Genomic DNA, 15,629 nt, shown 5'->3' with positions numbered 1-15,629 from the left:
CGTACACACACCAAACTGGTTTTAGGTCATCGTGGGGATCAAACATACACACACCAAACTGGTTTTAGGTCATCGTGGGGATCAAACGTACACACACCAAACTAGTTTTAGGTCATCGTGGGGTCAAACGTACACACACCAAACTGGTTTTAGGTCATCGTGGGGATCAAACGTACACACACCAAACTGGTTTTAGGTCATCGTGGGGATCAAACGTACACACACCAAACTGGTTTTAGGTCATCGTGGGGATCAAACGTACACACACCAAACTGGTTTTAGGTCATCGTGGGGATCAAACGTACACACACCAAACTGGTTTTAGGTCATCGTGGGGATCAAACGTACACACACCAAACTGGTTTTAGGTCATCGTGGGGATCAAACGTACACACACCAAACTGGTTTTAGGTCATCGTGGGGATCAAACGTACACACACCAAACTGGTTTTAGGTCATCGTGGGGATCAAACGTACACACACCAAACTGGTTTTAGGTCATCGTGGGGATCAAACGTACACACACCAAACTGGTTTTTAGTCATCGTGGGGATCAAACGTACACACACCAAACTGGTTTTAGGTCATCGTGGGGATCAAACGTACACACACCAAACTGGTTTTAGGTCATCGTGGGGATCAAACGTACACACACCAAACTGGTTTTTAGTCATCGTGGGGATCAAACGTACACACACCAAACTGGTTTTAGGTCATCGTGGGGATCAAACGTACACACACCAAACTGGTTTTAGGTCATCGTGGGGATCAAACATACACACACCAAACTGGTTTTAGGTCATCGTGGGGATCAAACGTACACACACCAAACTAGTTTTAGGTCATCGTGGGGTCAAACGTACACACACCAAACTGGTTTTAGGTCATCGTGGGGATCAAACGTACACACACCAAACTGGTTTTAGGTCATCGTGGGGATCAAACGTACACACACCAAACTGGTTTTAGGTCATCGTGGGGATCAAACGTACACACACCAAACTGGTTTTAGGTCATCGTGGGGATCAAACGTACACACACCAAACTGGTTTTAGGTCATCGTGGGGATCAAACATACACACACCAAACTGGTTTTAGGTCATCGTGGGGATCAAACGTACACACACCAAACTAGTTTTAGGTCATCGTGGGGTCAAACGTACACACACCAAACTGGTTTTAGGTCATCGTGGGGATCAAACGTACACACACCAAACTGGTTTTAGGTCATCGTGGGGATCAAACGTACACACACCAAACTGGTTTTAGGTCATCGTGGGGATCAAACGTACACACACCAAACTGGTTTTAGGTCATCGTGGGGATCAAACGTACACACACCAAACTGGTTTTAGGTCATCGTGGGGATCAAACGTACACACACCAAACTGGTTTTAGGTCATCGTGGGGATCAAACGTACACACACCAAACTGGTTTTAGGTCATCGTGGGGATCAAACGTACACACACCAAACTGGTTTTAGGTCATCGTGGGGATCAAACGTACACACACCAAACTGGTTTTAGGTCATCGTGGGGATCAAACGTACACACACCAAACTGGTTTTTAGTCATCGTGGGGATCAAACGTACACACACCAAACTGGTTTTAGGTCATCGTGGGGATCAAACGTACACACACCAAACTGGTTTTAGGTCATCGTGGGGATCAAACGTACACACACCAAACTGGTTTTAGGTCATCGTGGGGATCAAACGTACACACACCAAACTGGTTTTAGGTCATCGTGGGGATCAAACGTACACACACCAAACTGGTTTTAGGTCATCGTGGGGATCAAACGTACACACACCAAACTGGTTTTAGGTCATCGTGGGGATCAAACATACACACACCAAACTGGTTTTAGGTCATCGTGGGGATCAAACGTACACACACCAAACTGGTTTTAGGTCATCGTGGGGATCAAACGTACACACACCAAACTGGTTTTAGGTCATCGTGGGGATCAAACGTACACACACCAAACTGGTTTTAGGTCATCGTGGGGATCAAACGTACACACACCAAACTGGTTTTTAGTCATCGTGGGGATCAAACGTACACACACCAAACTGGTTTTAGGTCATCGTGGGGATCAAACGTACACACACCAAACTGGTTTTAGGTCATCGTGGGGATCAAACGTACACACACCAAACTAGTTTTAGGTCATCGTGGGGATCAAACGTACACACACCAAACTGGTTTTAGGTCATCGTGGGGATCAAACGTACACACACCAAACTGGTTTTTAGTCATCGTGGGGATCAAACGTACACACACCAAACTGGTTTTAGGTCATCGTGGGGATCAAACGTACACACACCAAACTGGTTTTAGGTCATCGTGGGGATCAAACGTACACACACCAAACTGGTTTTAGGTCATCGTGGGGATCAAACGTACACACACCAAACTGGTTTTAGGTCATCGTGGGGATCAAACATACACACACCAAACTGGTTTTAGGTCATCGTGGGGATCAAACGTACACACACCAAACTAGTTTTAGGTCATCGTGGGGATCAAACGTACACACACCAAACTGGTTTTAGGTCATCGTGGGGATCAAACGTACACACACCAAACTAGTTTTAGGTCATCGTGGGGTCAAACGTACATAGCTACTTGTATCCTTGTATCAACTAATTTTGAGAAGACTGCCCCAGTAACAATTTTTAAAAGGCACTTTTTAAAAAGCAGTGTAAAAAGAGAATCTACTTTGAGTTCTTTATTTATAGAAAGCAACATTAAATGTTTTTACTTCTAAAAAAGTATAACCTACATACACACAAACATACGTACATGTAGACATGTACATGCGTGTATAAATAATTATCTGTGACATGTAATGTTAACATTTTCAAAACTTGCATCAAATGTCTGTCAACAAATAGATCTAGCATAAGACAATTCCATGCTCATGTTCATATTAATTAATAAAACCCTTGACAAACACTTCTAAACAGTTTCTCAAAACGTATCGTCAAGTAAAACTTCAGCATGAAACTTTTGCATGCCTGCGTGTATAGTAAACATTTGGCATTAAAAAAAACAATTATGAAAACTTGCTAAAAAAACAAAACAAATCATTAACTGCAGTATAAAAGTTATTTGAAACACTTTAAAAACATTTGAAAAGAACTGAATCAACAAATCCATACAGGCAAGATTAAGATATAACCTGGTGACTAATACTCAACATGGTGTCAATATTAGTGTATGGAAGTAAAATAATGACAAATGTTTTTGAAACTAAAAAGCTTGAATTGCACTAGTAAAAATATGCAGTGCATTAACCCTGCTTGCATTTTAATGCATTATATTTTCAGGGCTTGCATTTTTATGGGCTGAAATTCAACATGGTTGTATATTTAAGCTGTGAATATTTCAATGCAAAACATTTCACACACGTTTTCATTCTTAAAAATTCAATAATCCATATTCACCTTTCAGATTGCACTTCCAAAATGTTCATTCGGTTTAAAAATACAACCTATAATATTCGACTGGCAATTTTCGGTCCATTTTATTTTGCTTCCACAAATTCAGTGGTTCAAATTCGACAGAAAATTCAACATTGATATCCGGGAACTGCAGGAAAAGCAGTAGATTGCCGATTGATGATCTCCATAGCTGTAGACAGCCTCACCAGCAGGGGAGCAAGCGGCCATTGACGAAGAACACTATAGAGCAACGGGTGAGAGACTCACTCATTCGTTGAATTACAGAAATGGAGCGAGCAGTAGTAGGCCATTTGTGATTATCATCAGGGCGATGAATTGTGATGATTATCATATGGAAAAGCTGATAAAGACACAAAAGCTGTGTTTACATTGAAGTCTTCACTGTTACTTTTGTACATGCAAGTTTTGCACAGCTTTCTCTGTCCTGACCGAGATTGTTTTTCCCCGATGCTGATGCACAGATCAAACGTTAAATCTGAGGTAGTAGACATATATTTCTCTCGGTTTAGTTTTCTTAACTTTATATTGTGAGTATTCCCCTTCATCTAAACTAACGAATATTAACACAGTCAGTTTCCTCATATCATCTCATGTCACTTCAGTTTATGATCAGAGAGATCTGTGTAAAGATTTCAGAAGATTTACTTTTGTACGAAGAATGATTTAATAAAATGATGTTGTATGTGAACGGGTCGTTTTGATGTAGTCTGATTCTTAATGATATGTTGATTTTTATGCTAAATAAATTGAACAATTAAAGAAAGTAAATATTAGTGCATGTGAACACATATTTGCAGAAAAGCTAAAAGAGAGAGAGAGAAAAAACATGTCAGCACTTCAGATGAAAGTGAAGTAGAGAATGAATTTTTCAAATGTAACTATGATTTGTTCATAAATATTAACACATACAGTCAGTCTCTTCATTTCACTTCAGTTTGTCATCATCAGAATGAAATGTAAAGATTTAATGATAGATACGTATCTTGACTCATAAACAGCTTGTGCATGGCCCTCACAGAGTTGGAAAATAAACTGTGTCAGTACTTCAAGCGTATAGAGATCAGAGGGAAAAGAGGCAGAAAAGTTCCAGTGCTTGTTACTCCTTCAATGCAAGAGTTGATCAGCCTGCTGATTAAAAACCGGAGCGAGTGTGGAGTACTGAATGAGAACCCTTTCCTCTTTGCACGTCCTTGCGGCTGTGCTGCAGAACTGGGGATTCCCTCAATAGTCACTCTCCAGGATTCCCCTGCGGTCTCAGGACACTCAAAATAATGGACAAAATACAGTGATATAAAAGACCAAACTCCCACCTTATTGGGGATGAGGGCGATATTAATAGGCTGCAGGCAAGCAGATGGACCAGAATATGAATGTAACGCGCAAAGTTTCACGCTAAGCGTTTCCCAGTGAAGTACTGGCATAAGTTCGCCTGAAACTGGATATTCACACATTTAGGGACCGTCTCTCATAAGACTTTGGTACACATGTTTCTAACTTCAATTGCATTTGAAGAGAATGACTTACAGTCATAAAACCAACTGTAAAGTAAAAGTGTGCATCATGGCACCTATTAACACTTTACAGTTGGTTTTATGACTAAGTCATTCTCTTCAAATGCAATTGAAGTTAGAAACATGTGTACCAATGTCTTATGTAACTTTAGAGACGGTCCCTAAATGTGCGAATGTCCAACGCCAAGCTAACTTTATGCCAGTCTATCACTGGGAAACGCTCAGCATTAAGCTTTGCGCGTTATTCTGAGTCCATCTGCTTGCCTGCGAGTTTGGTCTTTTATATCACTGTATTTTGTCCATTGAGTAACTTTGAGTGTCCTGAGACCACAGGGGAATCCTGGAGAGTGACGTATTAAGGGAATCCCCAGTTCTGCGGCACAGCAGCGCAATATACAGTTAAGAAAACTAAACAACCGAGAGAAATATATGTCTACTACCTCAGATTTAACGTTTGATCTGTGCATCAGCATCGGGGAAAAACAATCTCGGTCACGACAGAGAAAGCTGTGCAAAACTTGCATGTACAAAAGTAACAGTGAAGACTTCAATGTAAACACAGCTTTTGTGTCTTTATCAGCTTTTCCATATGATAATCATCACAATTCATCGCCCTGATGATAATCACAAATGGCCTACTACTGCTCGCTCCATTTCTGTAATTCAACGAATGAGTGAGTCTCTCACCCGTTGCTCTATAGTGTTCTTCGTCAACGGCCGCTTGCTCCCCTGCTGGTGAGGCCGACTAACAGCTATGGAGATCATCAATCGGCAATCTACTGCTTTTCCTGCAGTTCGAATTTGAACCACTGAATTTGTGGAAGTGGAATAAAATGGACCGAAAATTGCCAGTCGAATATTATAGGTTGTATTTTTAAACAGAATGAACATTTTGGAAGTGCAATCTGAAAGGTGAATATGGATTGTTGAATTTTTAAGAATGAAAACATGTGTGAAATGTTTTGCATTGAAATATTCACAGCTTAAATATACAACCATGTTGAATTTCAGCCCATAAAAATGCAAGGCCTGAAAATACAATGCATTAAAATGCAAGCAGGGTTAATGCACTGCATATTTTTACTTAGTGCAATTCAACAAGCTTTTTAGTTTCAAAAACATTTGTCATTATTTTACTTCCATATTAGTGTGTTAGATCTTTTCTTTGTAGAGCAGAGATTCGATTTTTGATATAAAACTTCAGAGCAGACCATTCTCTCTGTTTTAGAGCAGATGGTTCAGCTTCCAAACACCTTACGCAGTCTGCCTTCCCTGGAACTTTGCGGTTCTTTATGAACCTCATCATGTGGTTCTCTACTGCATCAATTTCGTGTTTGTTCCAGGCTGTCCTCTTGATGTGACCTGTAGAGGGAACAAGTAGGTCTACATCATATATCTTAGCATTTCACTAGTAAGAAGTTGCTTAAATGCTTAATCGGTCCAAGATACGGATCCTTGAGATCAGCTTGAGACATTCAATGTTTGAAATAATCTCAATCTTCCGTAGTTAGTATATTGAAATGCTTCAAAAATCATGTTGTAAATAGAAACCTACTGCAACTGGAGAACATATTAACCATCAATCAGTTGAAATTAAAATGAACATACCCCTCTTTTTTTTGGACACTGGGTCTGCGGGAAGTGTGCTGTCTTCACATTCAGGGTGCTGTGGTGATGATCCTGTTGTGCACTCTGAAAGTAAAAATTATGCCAGTCTGAGTATTAACACATATCTTCATTAAACTGACAAAGCTACCCCGCATCTGTTATTATTTATCACTGCTGTTTTAAATGCAACCAAAATAACTTGAGAACATAAAGTGCAGTTCTCAACTTCAGTCCTGGGGACCCACCTACCAGAATTTTGAGGTGTTTTACATGCCTCACTATTTAAAACACCTGATTCAACTTAGTTTCTTAGTGTTTAATTAGGGAGTCATCTAAAATATTCTGGGAGGTGTGTCCTGGGGACTGGAATAAAACAATGAAAATAAAATAAAATTGTATTCCTTTTTGGAATAAAAAGAGGACTTTGTAATATTTTTTAATCAGTTATTTAAACTTACTTCTAACCCATGGGGGATCATACTTCCACTGAGTACTTGTAATGCACAGCAATACAATTACTTTCCCTGGTAACTAGTAGTGCAACCAATTACTAATAAAATTGCAGTAATATTACTCACCATCCAAAAAGTCACACTTTCTAAAAAACAAATCTAATTGCTAAACAATTTAACAATCCAATCATCCCTATTCACATTTGTAATCATTGCATGCATGTGACGTCACTATTGCAGCAAGCTAGCTTAGTCAGAATCTGGAAAAGTCTACATCATTCAGCGGCTGGAAAATATAGTTGACTGCATTCCTGTACCAAAACCAAGATGGGCGTGTTAGAGGATAATTCCAGTATTTAGCACTTTGAGTCTCTTTTCTGGTTTGTTTTGGGTGAACTAGAGTGGTGGACACAGAAATGTTGACGATGGGTCCTGTCTCGACTTTTTGACTTCTAGAATCGCCTTTGACCGCTTCAGAGCGGCTGTCTATGTATGGGCCTGCACGAACATGTCCTTGAAACAACCCTTAACGTTCGTTTTCAAAACTGTGCAACCCACCGAGTGATTAGTGGTGTTCGTTGATTATTAAAAACAAATATATCAGCGCAATGTATGATTTCAATCCGTGTTATTATTTGCTATAGTGGAACTATTTTTTCAGATACCTCACAACCGAGTATAAACTTCCGCTCGCTATTTGAGTCTGAAGCATCTTTTCCGTTCCCGGTAGCGCAGTAATATCAACGAGCAATGAGTCCTCCAAAAGAGATCAATGGGATTTTACAAAATGCCAAATAAAACACGACAGAAACTGTATTTCGCTACGCTACTTGTTTTGGAACATCAACGAACACCACTAACCACTCGGTGAGTTGCACAGTTTTGAAAACGAACGTTAAGGGTTGTTTTAAGGATGTTCGTGCAGGCCCATACATAGACAGCCACTCTGAAGCGGTCAAAGGCGATTCTAAACGAGTCAAAAAGTCGAGATAGGACCCATCGTCAACATTTCTGTGTCCACCACTCTAGTTCACCCAAAACAAACCAGAAAAGAGACTCAAAGTGCTAAATACCAGAATTATCCTTTAAGGAAAATAGCTATACTGGTTGATAAACACACATAATCTGTATTTTGTGCATAGAAAGCAGAATGATAATTTTAAAACACTGCATTTTCCAAATACACCATATATACAGGAGTATTTTTAGGTTTAAGTCTAGCGAATAAAGCCGCTCTCTCAATCTCAATTGGTGTTGTATTTTGACAAATATTAATATATAAATTATGTAATGATTATGCTAATTAGCTTATGATGCCATTTAACAACATAAAGCAACTTTGAGCAGGGTTTAGAAGTTGGCAAAAGTGTTTTGGGGTGTGTGCGGGCTCATGCGCAAACCACGAGGGAAAAAACTAAACTGGAAATGCCTAAGCAACATGCTAAAGTAATTTGTGCATGTAGTCAGTAGAAAGTGAGAAAAATAATCTAAAGATGAACCACCCATTTCAAACCAATTTGCCATCCCTAGAAACAACAATTTAGAATTAGGCAAAAATTTATTGGAACAAACTGGCTAAATGAAATTGTTACCTTTCGGATTGGAAGTAGACTCCTCTAAATCACTGTCCACTGTAACGTTCTCTGAGGGTAGAAAACACAGAAATGAATCATTTAACTTTTATTTAAATTTTAAATAAACATTTAATTTAAAAACACAAGGTAATACATGCATACTATTCCAAAGCATTCCCAAAAACCTATATTACAATTTATGTAAACTATTACAGAATAAAAAAAACAGAACCAATATCTCTAAATTAATTCAATTCAGACAATGGTCACAGTAACAGTGTATAGTACCTTCTGGATCAATGATGATTTCATCAAGATTTTTCCCTTTAAAGTCAGCCAAGCGTCCTTTTTCGAGGGCCAGAAGAATTTTGCTCATTTTGGCCAGCTGAAGGGTCCCCTCAGGTAAGCGGTAAACTGACGGTGTATCCTAATATCATGGCCTAGGAAGTCAGCCAGCTGATCAAGCTCAGTGTTGCTCAGATTTAACACTTCAGAGAGGGTACCAATCTGTTTCCTCAACTTGGTGGAAGTTAGAGTTTGAGGATTCTTAGCATTGCATGCACCTGCAAATTCACGGATGCAGTCAGAGCCACGGAAAAAGGTCATTGCAGAAGGACGTGCAAAGAGGAAAGGGTTCTCATTCAGTACTCCACACTTGCTCCGGTTTTTAATCAGCAGGCTGATCGACTCTTGCATTGAAGGAGTAACAAGCACTGGAACTTTTCTGCCTCTTTTGCCTCTGATCTCTATACGCTTGAAGTACTGACACAGTTTATTTTCCAACTCTGTGAGGGCCATGCTAATATCCGGATGAGCTTCTGTTTGGTTGCTGGAGGTGTATGCGGACAAAGGCATTTGTGACACTTCCCCTTCTCGCCTACGATTGAAAAGCATAACCTGAGTTAATATAACCTTTGCCAATTTTGACCAATGCTGAGATGATGGCTGTGTTGACAAGAGTTTGCGGTACACTTTCTCTTGCTCATCAAGATGCACATGGAGACGTTTGACATCTTCAGTGAACGGGAGCAAATGTGGGCAGTTCCACTTGGCTTCCTCCATTGTTCGCCGTGCTGTTGAAGAAATGTACTCGGGCCATCGGGTTTGATACAGCTGTTGGAAGCTGCTCGCAAAATTTGCACTTGCTTTGTCTCCATTGATTGTAGAATGGCTCTCAATAAGCATTGCGATTTTGTTCAGACTATGACCAAGTTTCACAGCAACACTAGCCTTTTCATACACATTGGTCTCTTCAATGTATCCAGCTGTTCTTTTAACTGCATTAACGGCATGCATGAAGTTTGTGGGATGGATGAGCTCTTTAATAGATGTAAGGGGTGTTACCTCTCTAGTACATATGAGGAGTCTTCCAAGCTCTCTCATCTTTTGACGGATGTATTCATGCATTTTAACTCTTGATCCATACTTGTTGTAAAGATGCTTTCCCAGCTCTAAAATGCACCAGTCATTTCTAGCTTCAAGTGCCACTTGGTCTTGGTTCATAGCATTTAACAGCTTCCAAACACCATGAGTTACTCCTGGTGGGGGAGGTTGTGCAAAGCTACAGAGAGCCTGCACACGGGTTTTTCCAGGTTTGGGTTTCACGTCAGAAGGCTTGAATTTGCAAACTTTCACATGTCGCCACAGGGTTTTCTTTAAGAAGAGTCCTTGGCAGTAAATGCAATGCATAAATTTTTCCCCATCCAAATTCTTTTTAGGCAGTTTCCGTGGAATCATCTGTCCTGAGCCTGTATTAATAACAGTAGCATTGTAAGCAAAATTACCTTTGTTGCGTAGATACTCAAGCTGCATTCTCCTTTCTTTGGAGCCCTTTGGATGACTTAGAGCCTTTGCTACCTCTACTTCATTGCTATGCTTGCGCTCTAGGTGTCTAGCAATTTTCGTAAAAGCACTGTCACAAAAAAAGCAATGTTGTCTCTTGCTATACATTCTCAGTCCATCCCTCTTTTTAATGATAGCTGGGATAATCACTGAACTTGTGCTGTCAGGAACTGAGGCTGCACATGGCTCTGGAAGCTCCCTAAGTCACAGCTGCTTTGAGGATTGTAGTTTGTACTTCTGTTCTCAGCTGAACTGCACTGGACTGGCAAAGTCTGGAGCTTTCCTTTACCTTTAGGTGAAACAGTAAGGCTTGTGCTACTATCTGATGCACTACTCTCTTCTGATGTGTCAGGGATGTACTCTTCCTCACTGACTTCAGATAACTCATCTTCGCTCGAATCAAAAACATCTGAGTGCTCAGCAATCTTCCTTCTAGCCTTGAAAGACAATGACCATCCAGTTTAGTTAATCCTCTTTCATAGATTAATAAATAAAATGAAAAAAAAATTAAATAAAACACTTACTCTGGTGTTTTTTGGTCTTTTGAATGTTGTGGCACAAGTGGAATGTTGTTCACTCATTGCAAATGGTGTATGTTTCAGTCTGATGTCATCTTGAATGTCTGTACTGTCATCTCCACTGGAATTTTCAGAGTAAAAAATATCGGAGTCCTCATGAGTTGCAGGTCTCATCTAAAAAAGACAAATTAGACAAACGTCAGAATGGCAAGCCTTCAAATAAACTAGGAAAATATATGCTTATAGAACTATGTTTATCATATAATGAAAAATAAAAATACAATATTATGCAGTTTAAAAAAAAAAGTGCTTTTGAAGTATGAGGCAATTAAAAAGAAATGGTAATAGCAATGAAAAATAAATACCTGTTTATAAGATGTCATCATTTTAGAACACGAAATGTCATCTTCACTGTCTGAGTAATCAACCAAAGGCTGTTAAGAAAAAGAAAAAAAAAATTGAAAAACTGTCCTAACAGTTTAGGGCAAATTATTTAAGACTTTCTTGAAGCACCATAAGACAACTCCAATTTAGGGTCCTGATCATGTCAGGGTTTATTTACCAACAATGATGGGCTTACTTTACATCATCCTTACTAAAATGCCACAGTTAATATATGTACCTCAACTGCACGTCGTGAAATGCCAGCAGTTGTAACAGAATCCTCAGAGCAGTTCTTTATTGTCATCATGTCTTCATCATCCGTGCATGTAGCCTATAATAAAAGAGTTAAAAAAATGAGTTATAATTGATACTCATCAGACAAGGTCCCCATTACGCTAAACCTGTAGGAAGTGTGTGTATTTAATCACAGAGGGGTTTATATGGCATTCCTGAGACAATACAGGTCCCCACAAAGTACATTACACTAGAAACAGTGTGTAAGAGTCAAGACCACATATAATAGATGGACAAACAGATAGAGAGATGGATACAGTCAGACTGATAGAGAGAGATGGATAGACAGTCAGACTGATAGAGAGATGGATAGACAGTCAGACTGATAGAGAGAGAGATGGATAGACATAGATATTAAATATATGTACCTCAACTGTACGTCGTGAAATGCCAGCAGTTGTAACAGAATCCCCAGAGCAGTTCTTTATTGTCATCATGTCTTCATCATCCGTGCATGTAGCCTATAATAAAAGAGTTAAAAAAATGAGTTATAATTGATACTCATCAGACAAGGTCCCCATTACGCTAAACCTGAAGGAAGTGTGTGTATTTAATCACAGAGGGGTTTATATGGCATTCCTGAGACAATACAGGTCCCCACAAAGTACATTACACTAGAAACAGTGTGTAAGAGTCAAGACCACATATAATAGATGGACAAACAGATAGAGAGATGGATAGACAGTCAGACTGATAAAGAGAGATGGATAGACAGACAGACAGATAGAGAGATGGATAGACTGACTGATAGAGAGAGATGGATAGACAGTCAGACTGATAGAGAGAGATGGATAGACAGTCAGACTGATAGAGAGAGATGGATAGACAGACAGACTGATAGAGAGATGGATAGACAGACAGACTGATAGAGAGATGGATAGACAGTCACACTGATAGAGAGAGAGATGGATAGACAGTCAGACTGATAGAGAGAGATGGATAGACAGACAGACAGAGAGATGGATAGACAGTCAGACTGATAGAGAGAGAGATGGATAGACTGACTGATAGAGAGATGGATAGACTGACTGATAGAGAGAGATGGATAGACAGTCAGACTGATAGAGAGATGGATAGACAGTCAGACTGATAGAGAGAGAGATGGATAGACATAGATATTAAATATATGTACCTCAACTGTACGTCGTGAAATGCCAGCAGTTGTAACAGAATCCCCAGAGCAGTTCTTTATTGTCATCATGTCTTCATCATCCGTGCATGTAGCCTATAATAAAAGAGTTAAAAAAATGAGTTATAATTGATACTCATCAGACAAGGTCCCCATTACGCTAAACCTGAAGGAAGTGTGTGTATTTAATCACAGAGGGGTTTATATGGCATTCCTGAGACAATACAGGTCCCCACAAAGTACATTACACTAGAAACAGTGTGTAAGAGTCAAGACCACATATAATAGATGGACAAACAGATAGAGAGATGGATAGACAGTCAGACTGATAGAGAGAGATGGATAGACAGACAGACAGATAGAGAGAGATGGATAGACTGACAGATAGAGAGAGATGGATAGACTGACAGATAGAGAGATGGATAGACAGTCAGACTGATAGAGAGAGATGGATAGACAGTCAGACTGATAGAGAGAGATGGATAGACAGACAGATAGAGAGATGGATAGACAGTCAGACTGATAGAGAGAGATGGATAGACAGTCAGACTGATAGAGAGAGAGATGGATAGACAGACAGACTGATAGAGAGATGGATAGACAGATAGACAGATAGAGAGATGGATAGACAGTCAGACTGATAGAGAGAGATGGATAGACAGACAGATAGAGAGATGGATAGACAGTCAGACTGATAGAGAGAGATGGATAGACAGTCACACTGATAGAGAGAGATGGATAGACAGTCAGACTGATAGAGAGAGATGGATAGACAGTCAGACTGATAGAGAGAGAGATGGATAGACAGACAGACTGATAGAGAGATGGATAGACAGATAGACAGATAGAGAGATGGATAGACAGTCAGACTGATAGAGAGAGATGGATAGACAGACAGATAGAGAGATGGATAGACAGTCACACTGATAGAGAGAGATGGATAGACAGACAGACAGATAGAGAGATGGATAGACAGTCAGACTGATAGAGAGAGATGGATAGACAGTCAGACTGATAGAGAGAGATGGATAGACAGTCAGACTGATAGAGAGAGATGGATAGACAGTCAGACTGATAGAGAGAGATGGATAGACAGTCAGACTGATAGAGAGAGAGATGGATAGACAGATAGACTGATAGAGAGATGGATAGTCAGACTGATGGAGAGAGATGGATAGACAGTCAGACTGATGGAGAGAGATGGATAGTCAGACTGATAGAGAGATGGATAGACAGTCAGACTGATAGAGAGAGATGGATAGACAGACTGATGGAGAGAGATGGATAGACAGTCAGACTGATGGAGAGAGATGGATAGTCAGACTGATAGAGAGAGATGGATAGACAGTCAGACTGATAGAGAGATGGATAGACAGTCAGACTGATAGAGAGAGATGGATAGTCAGACTGATAGAGAGAGATGGATAGACAGTCAGACTGATAGAGAGATGGATAGACAGTCAGACTGATAGAGAGAGATGGATAGACAGTCAGACTGATAGAGAGAGATGGATAGTCAGACTGATAGAGAGATGGATAGACAAACAGACAGACAGACTGATAGAGAGATGGATAGACAGTCAGACTGATAGAGAGAGAGATGGATAGACAGTCAGACTGATAGAGAGATGGATAGTCAGACTGATAGAGAGAGATGGATAGACAGTCAGACTGATAGAGAGATGGATAGACTGACTGACAGAGAGAGATGGATAGTCAGACTGATAGAGAGATGGATAGACAGTCAGACTGATAGAGAGATGGATAGACAGTCAGACTGATAGAGAGATGGATAGACAGTCAGACTGATAGAGAGAGAGATGGATAGACATAGATATTAAATATATGTACCTCAACTGTACGTCGTGAAATGCCAGCAGTTGTAACAGAATCCCCAGAGCAGTTCTTTATTGTCATCATGTCTTCATCATCCGTGCATGTAGCCTATAATAAAAGAGTTAAAAAAATGAGTTATAATTGATACTCATCAGACAAGGTCCCCATTACGCTAAACCTGAAGGAAGTGTGTGTATTTAATCACAGAGGGGTTTATATGGCATTCCTGAGACAATACAGGTCCCCACAAAGTACATTACACTAGAAACAGTGTGTAAGAGTCAAGACCACATATAATAGATGGACAAACAGATAGAGAGATGGATACAGTCAGACTGATAGAGAGAGATGGATAGACAGACAGACTGATAGAGAGAGATGGATAGACTGACTGATAGATAGAGAGATGGATAGACTGACTGATAGAGAGAGATGGATAGACAGTCAGACTGATAGAGAGAGATGGATAGACAGACAGACAGACAGAAAGATAGAGAGAGATGGATAGACAGTCAGACTGATAGAGAGAGATGGATAGACAGACAGACTGATAGAGAGAGATGGATAGACAGACAGACTGATAGAGAGATGGATAGTCAGACTGATAGAGAGAGATGGATAGACAGACAGACAGATAGAGAGATGGATAGACTGACTGATAGAGAGAGATGGATAGACAGTCAGACTGATAGAGAGAGATGGATAGACAGACAGACAGACAGACAGACAGATAGAGAGAGATGGATAGACAGTCAGACTGATAGAGAGAGATGGATAGACAGACAGACTGATAGAGAGAGATGGATAGACAGACAGACTGATAGAGAGATGGATAGTCAGACTGATAGAGAGAGATGGATAGACAGTCACACTGATAGAGAGAGAGATGGATAGACAGTCAGACTGATAGAGAGAGAGAGATGGATAGACTGACTGATAGAGAGATGGATAGACTGACTGATAGAGAGAGATGGATAGACAGTCAGACTGATAGAGAGATGGATAGACAG

At 40.0% G+C, this 15,629-nt stretch overlaps 2 protein-coding genes and 1 long non-coding RNA gene across 3 annotated transcripts; all 3 read right to left on the bottom strand.

The window, feature by feature from the left end:
- Positions 1 to 6,100: 6,100 nt before the first annotated feature.
- Positions 6,101 to 8,992, bottom strand: LOC309500142 (uncharacterized protein; the record flags this gene model as incomplete). The annotated part of the gene is made up of 4 exons (XM_082171706.1): positions 6,101 to 6,344; positions 6,591 to 6,674; positions 8,635 to 8,685; positions 8,905 to 8,992. 4 exons carry the CDS (start codon positions 8,990 to 8,992, stop codon positions 6,127 to 6,129), a joined length of 441 nt encoding a protein of 146 aa, XP_082027832.1. The 3' UTR covers positions 6,101 to 6,126.
- Positions 7,217 to 7,928, bottom strand: LOC309500182. The gene is made up of 2 exons (XR_014206492.1): positions 7,885 to 7,928; positions 7,217 to 7,474 (listed from the first exon to the last, which is right to left on the bottom strand). It is a non-coding gene; the product is annotated as an uncharacterized lncRNA (long non-coding RNA).
- Positions 8,989 to 11,488, bottom strand: LOC309500141 (uncharacterized protein; the record flags this gene model as incomplete). The annotated part of the gene is made up of 3 exons (XM_082171705.1): positions 11,342 to 11,488; positions 10,979 to 11,150; positions 8,989 to 10,364 (listed from the first exon to the last, which is right to left on the bottom strand). The coding sequence occupies exons 1-3, from the start codon at positions 11,360 to 11,362 to the stop codon at positions 8,989 to 8,991; spliced, it is 1,569 nt and encodes a 522-aa protein (XP_082027831.1). The 5' UTR covers positions 11,363 to 11,488.
- Between the last annotated feature and the right edge of the window lie 4,141 nt (positions 11,489 to 15,629).

The sequence above is a fragment of the Leuciscus leuciscus genome, assembly GCF_965113295.1.
Source record: "Leuciscus leuciscus genome assembly, chromosome: 5".
Classification (NCBI taxonomy): domain Eukaryota; kingdom Metazoa; phylum Chordata; class Actinopteri; order Cypriniformes; family Leuciscidae; genus Leuciscus; species Leuciscus leuciscus.
The sequence above is the reverse complement of the archived record's forward strand: the minus strand, read 5'-3'. Positions and strand labels throughout refer to the sequence as shown.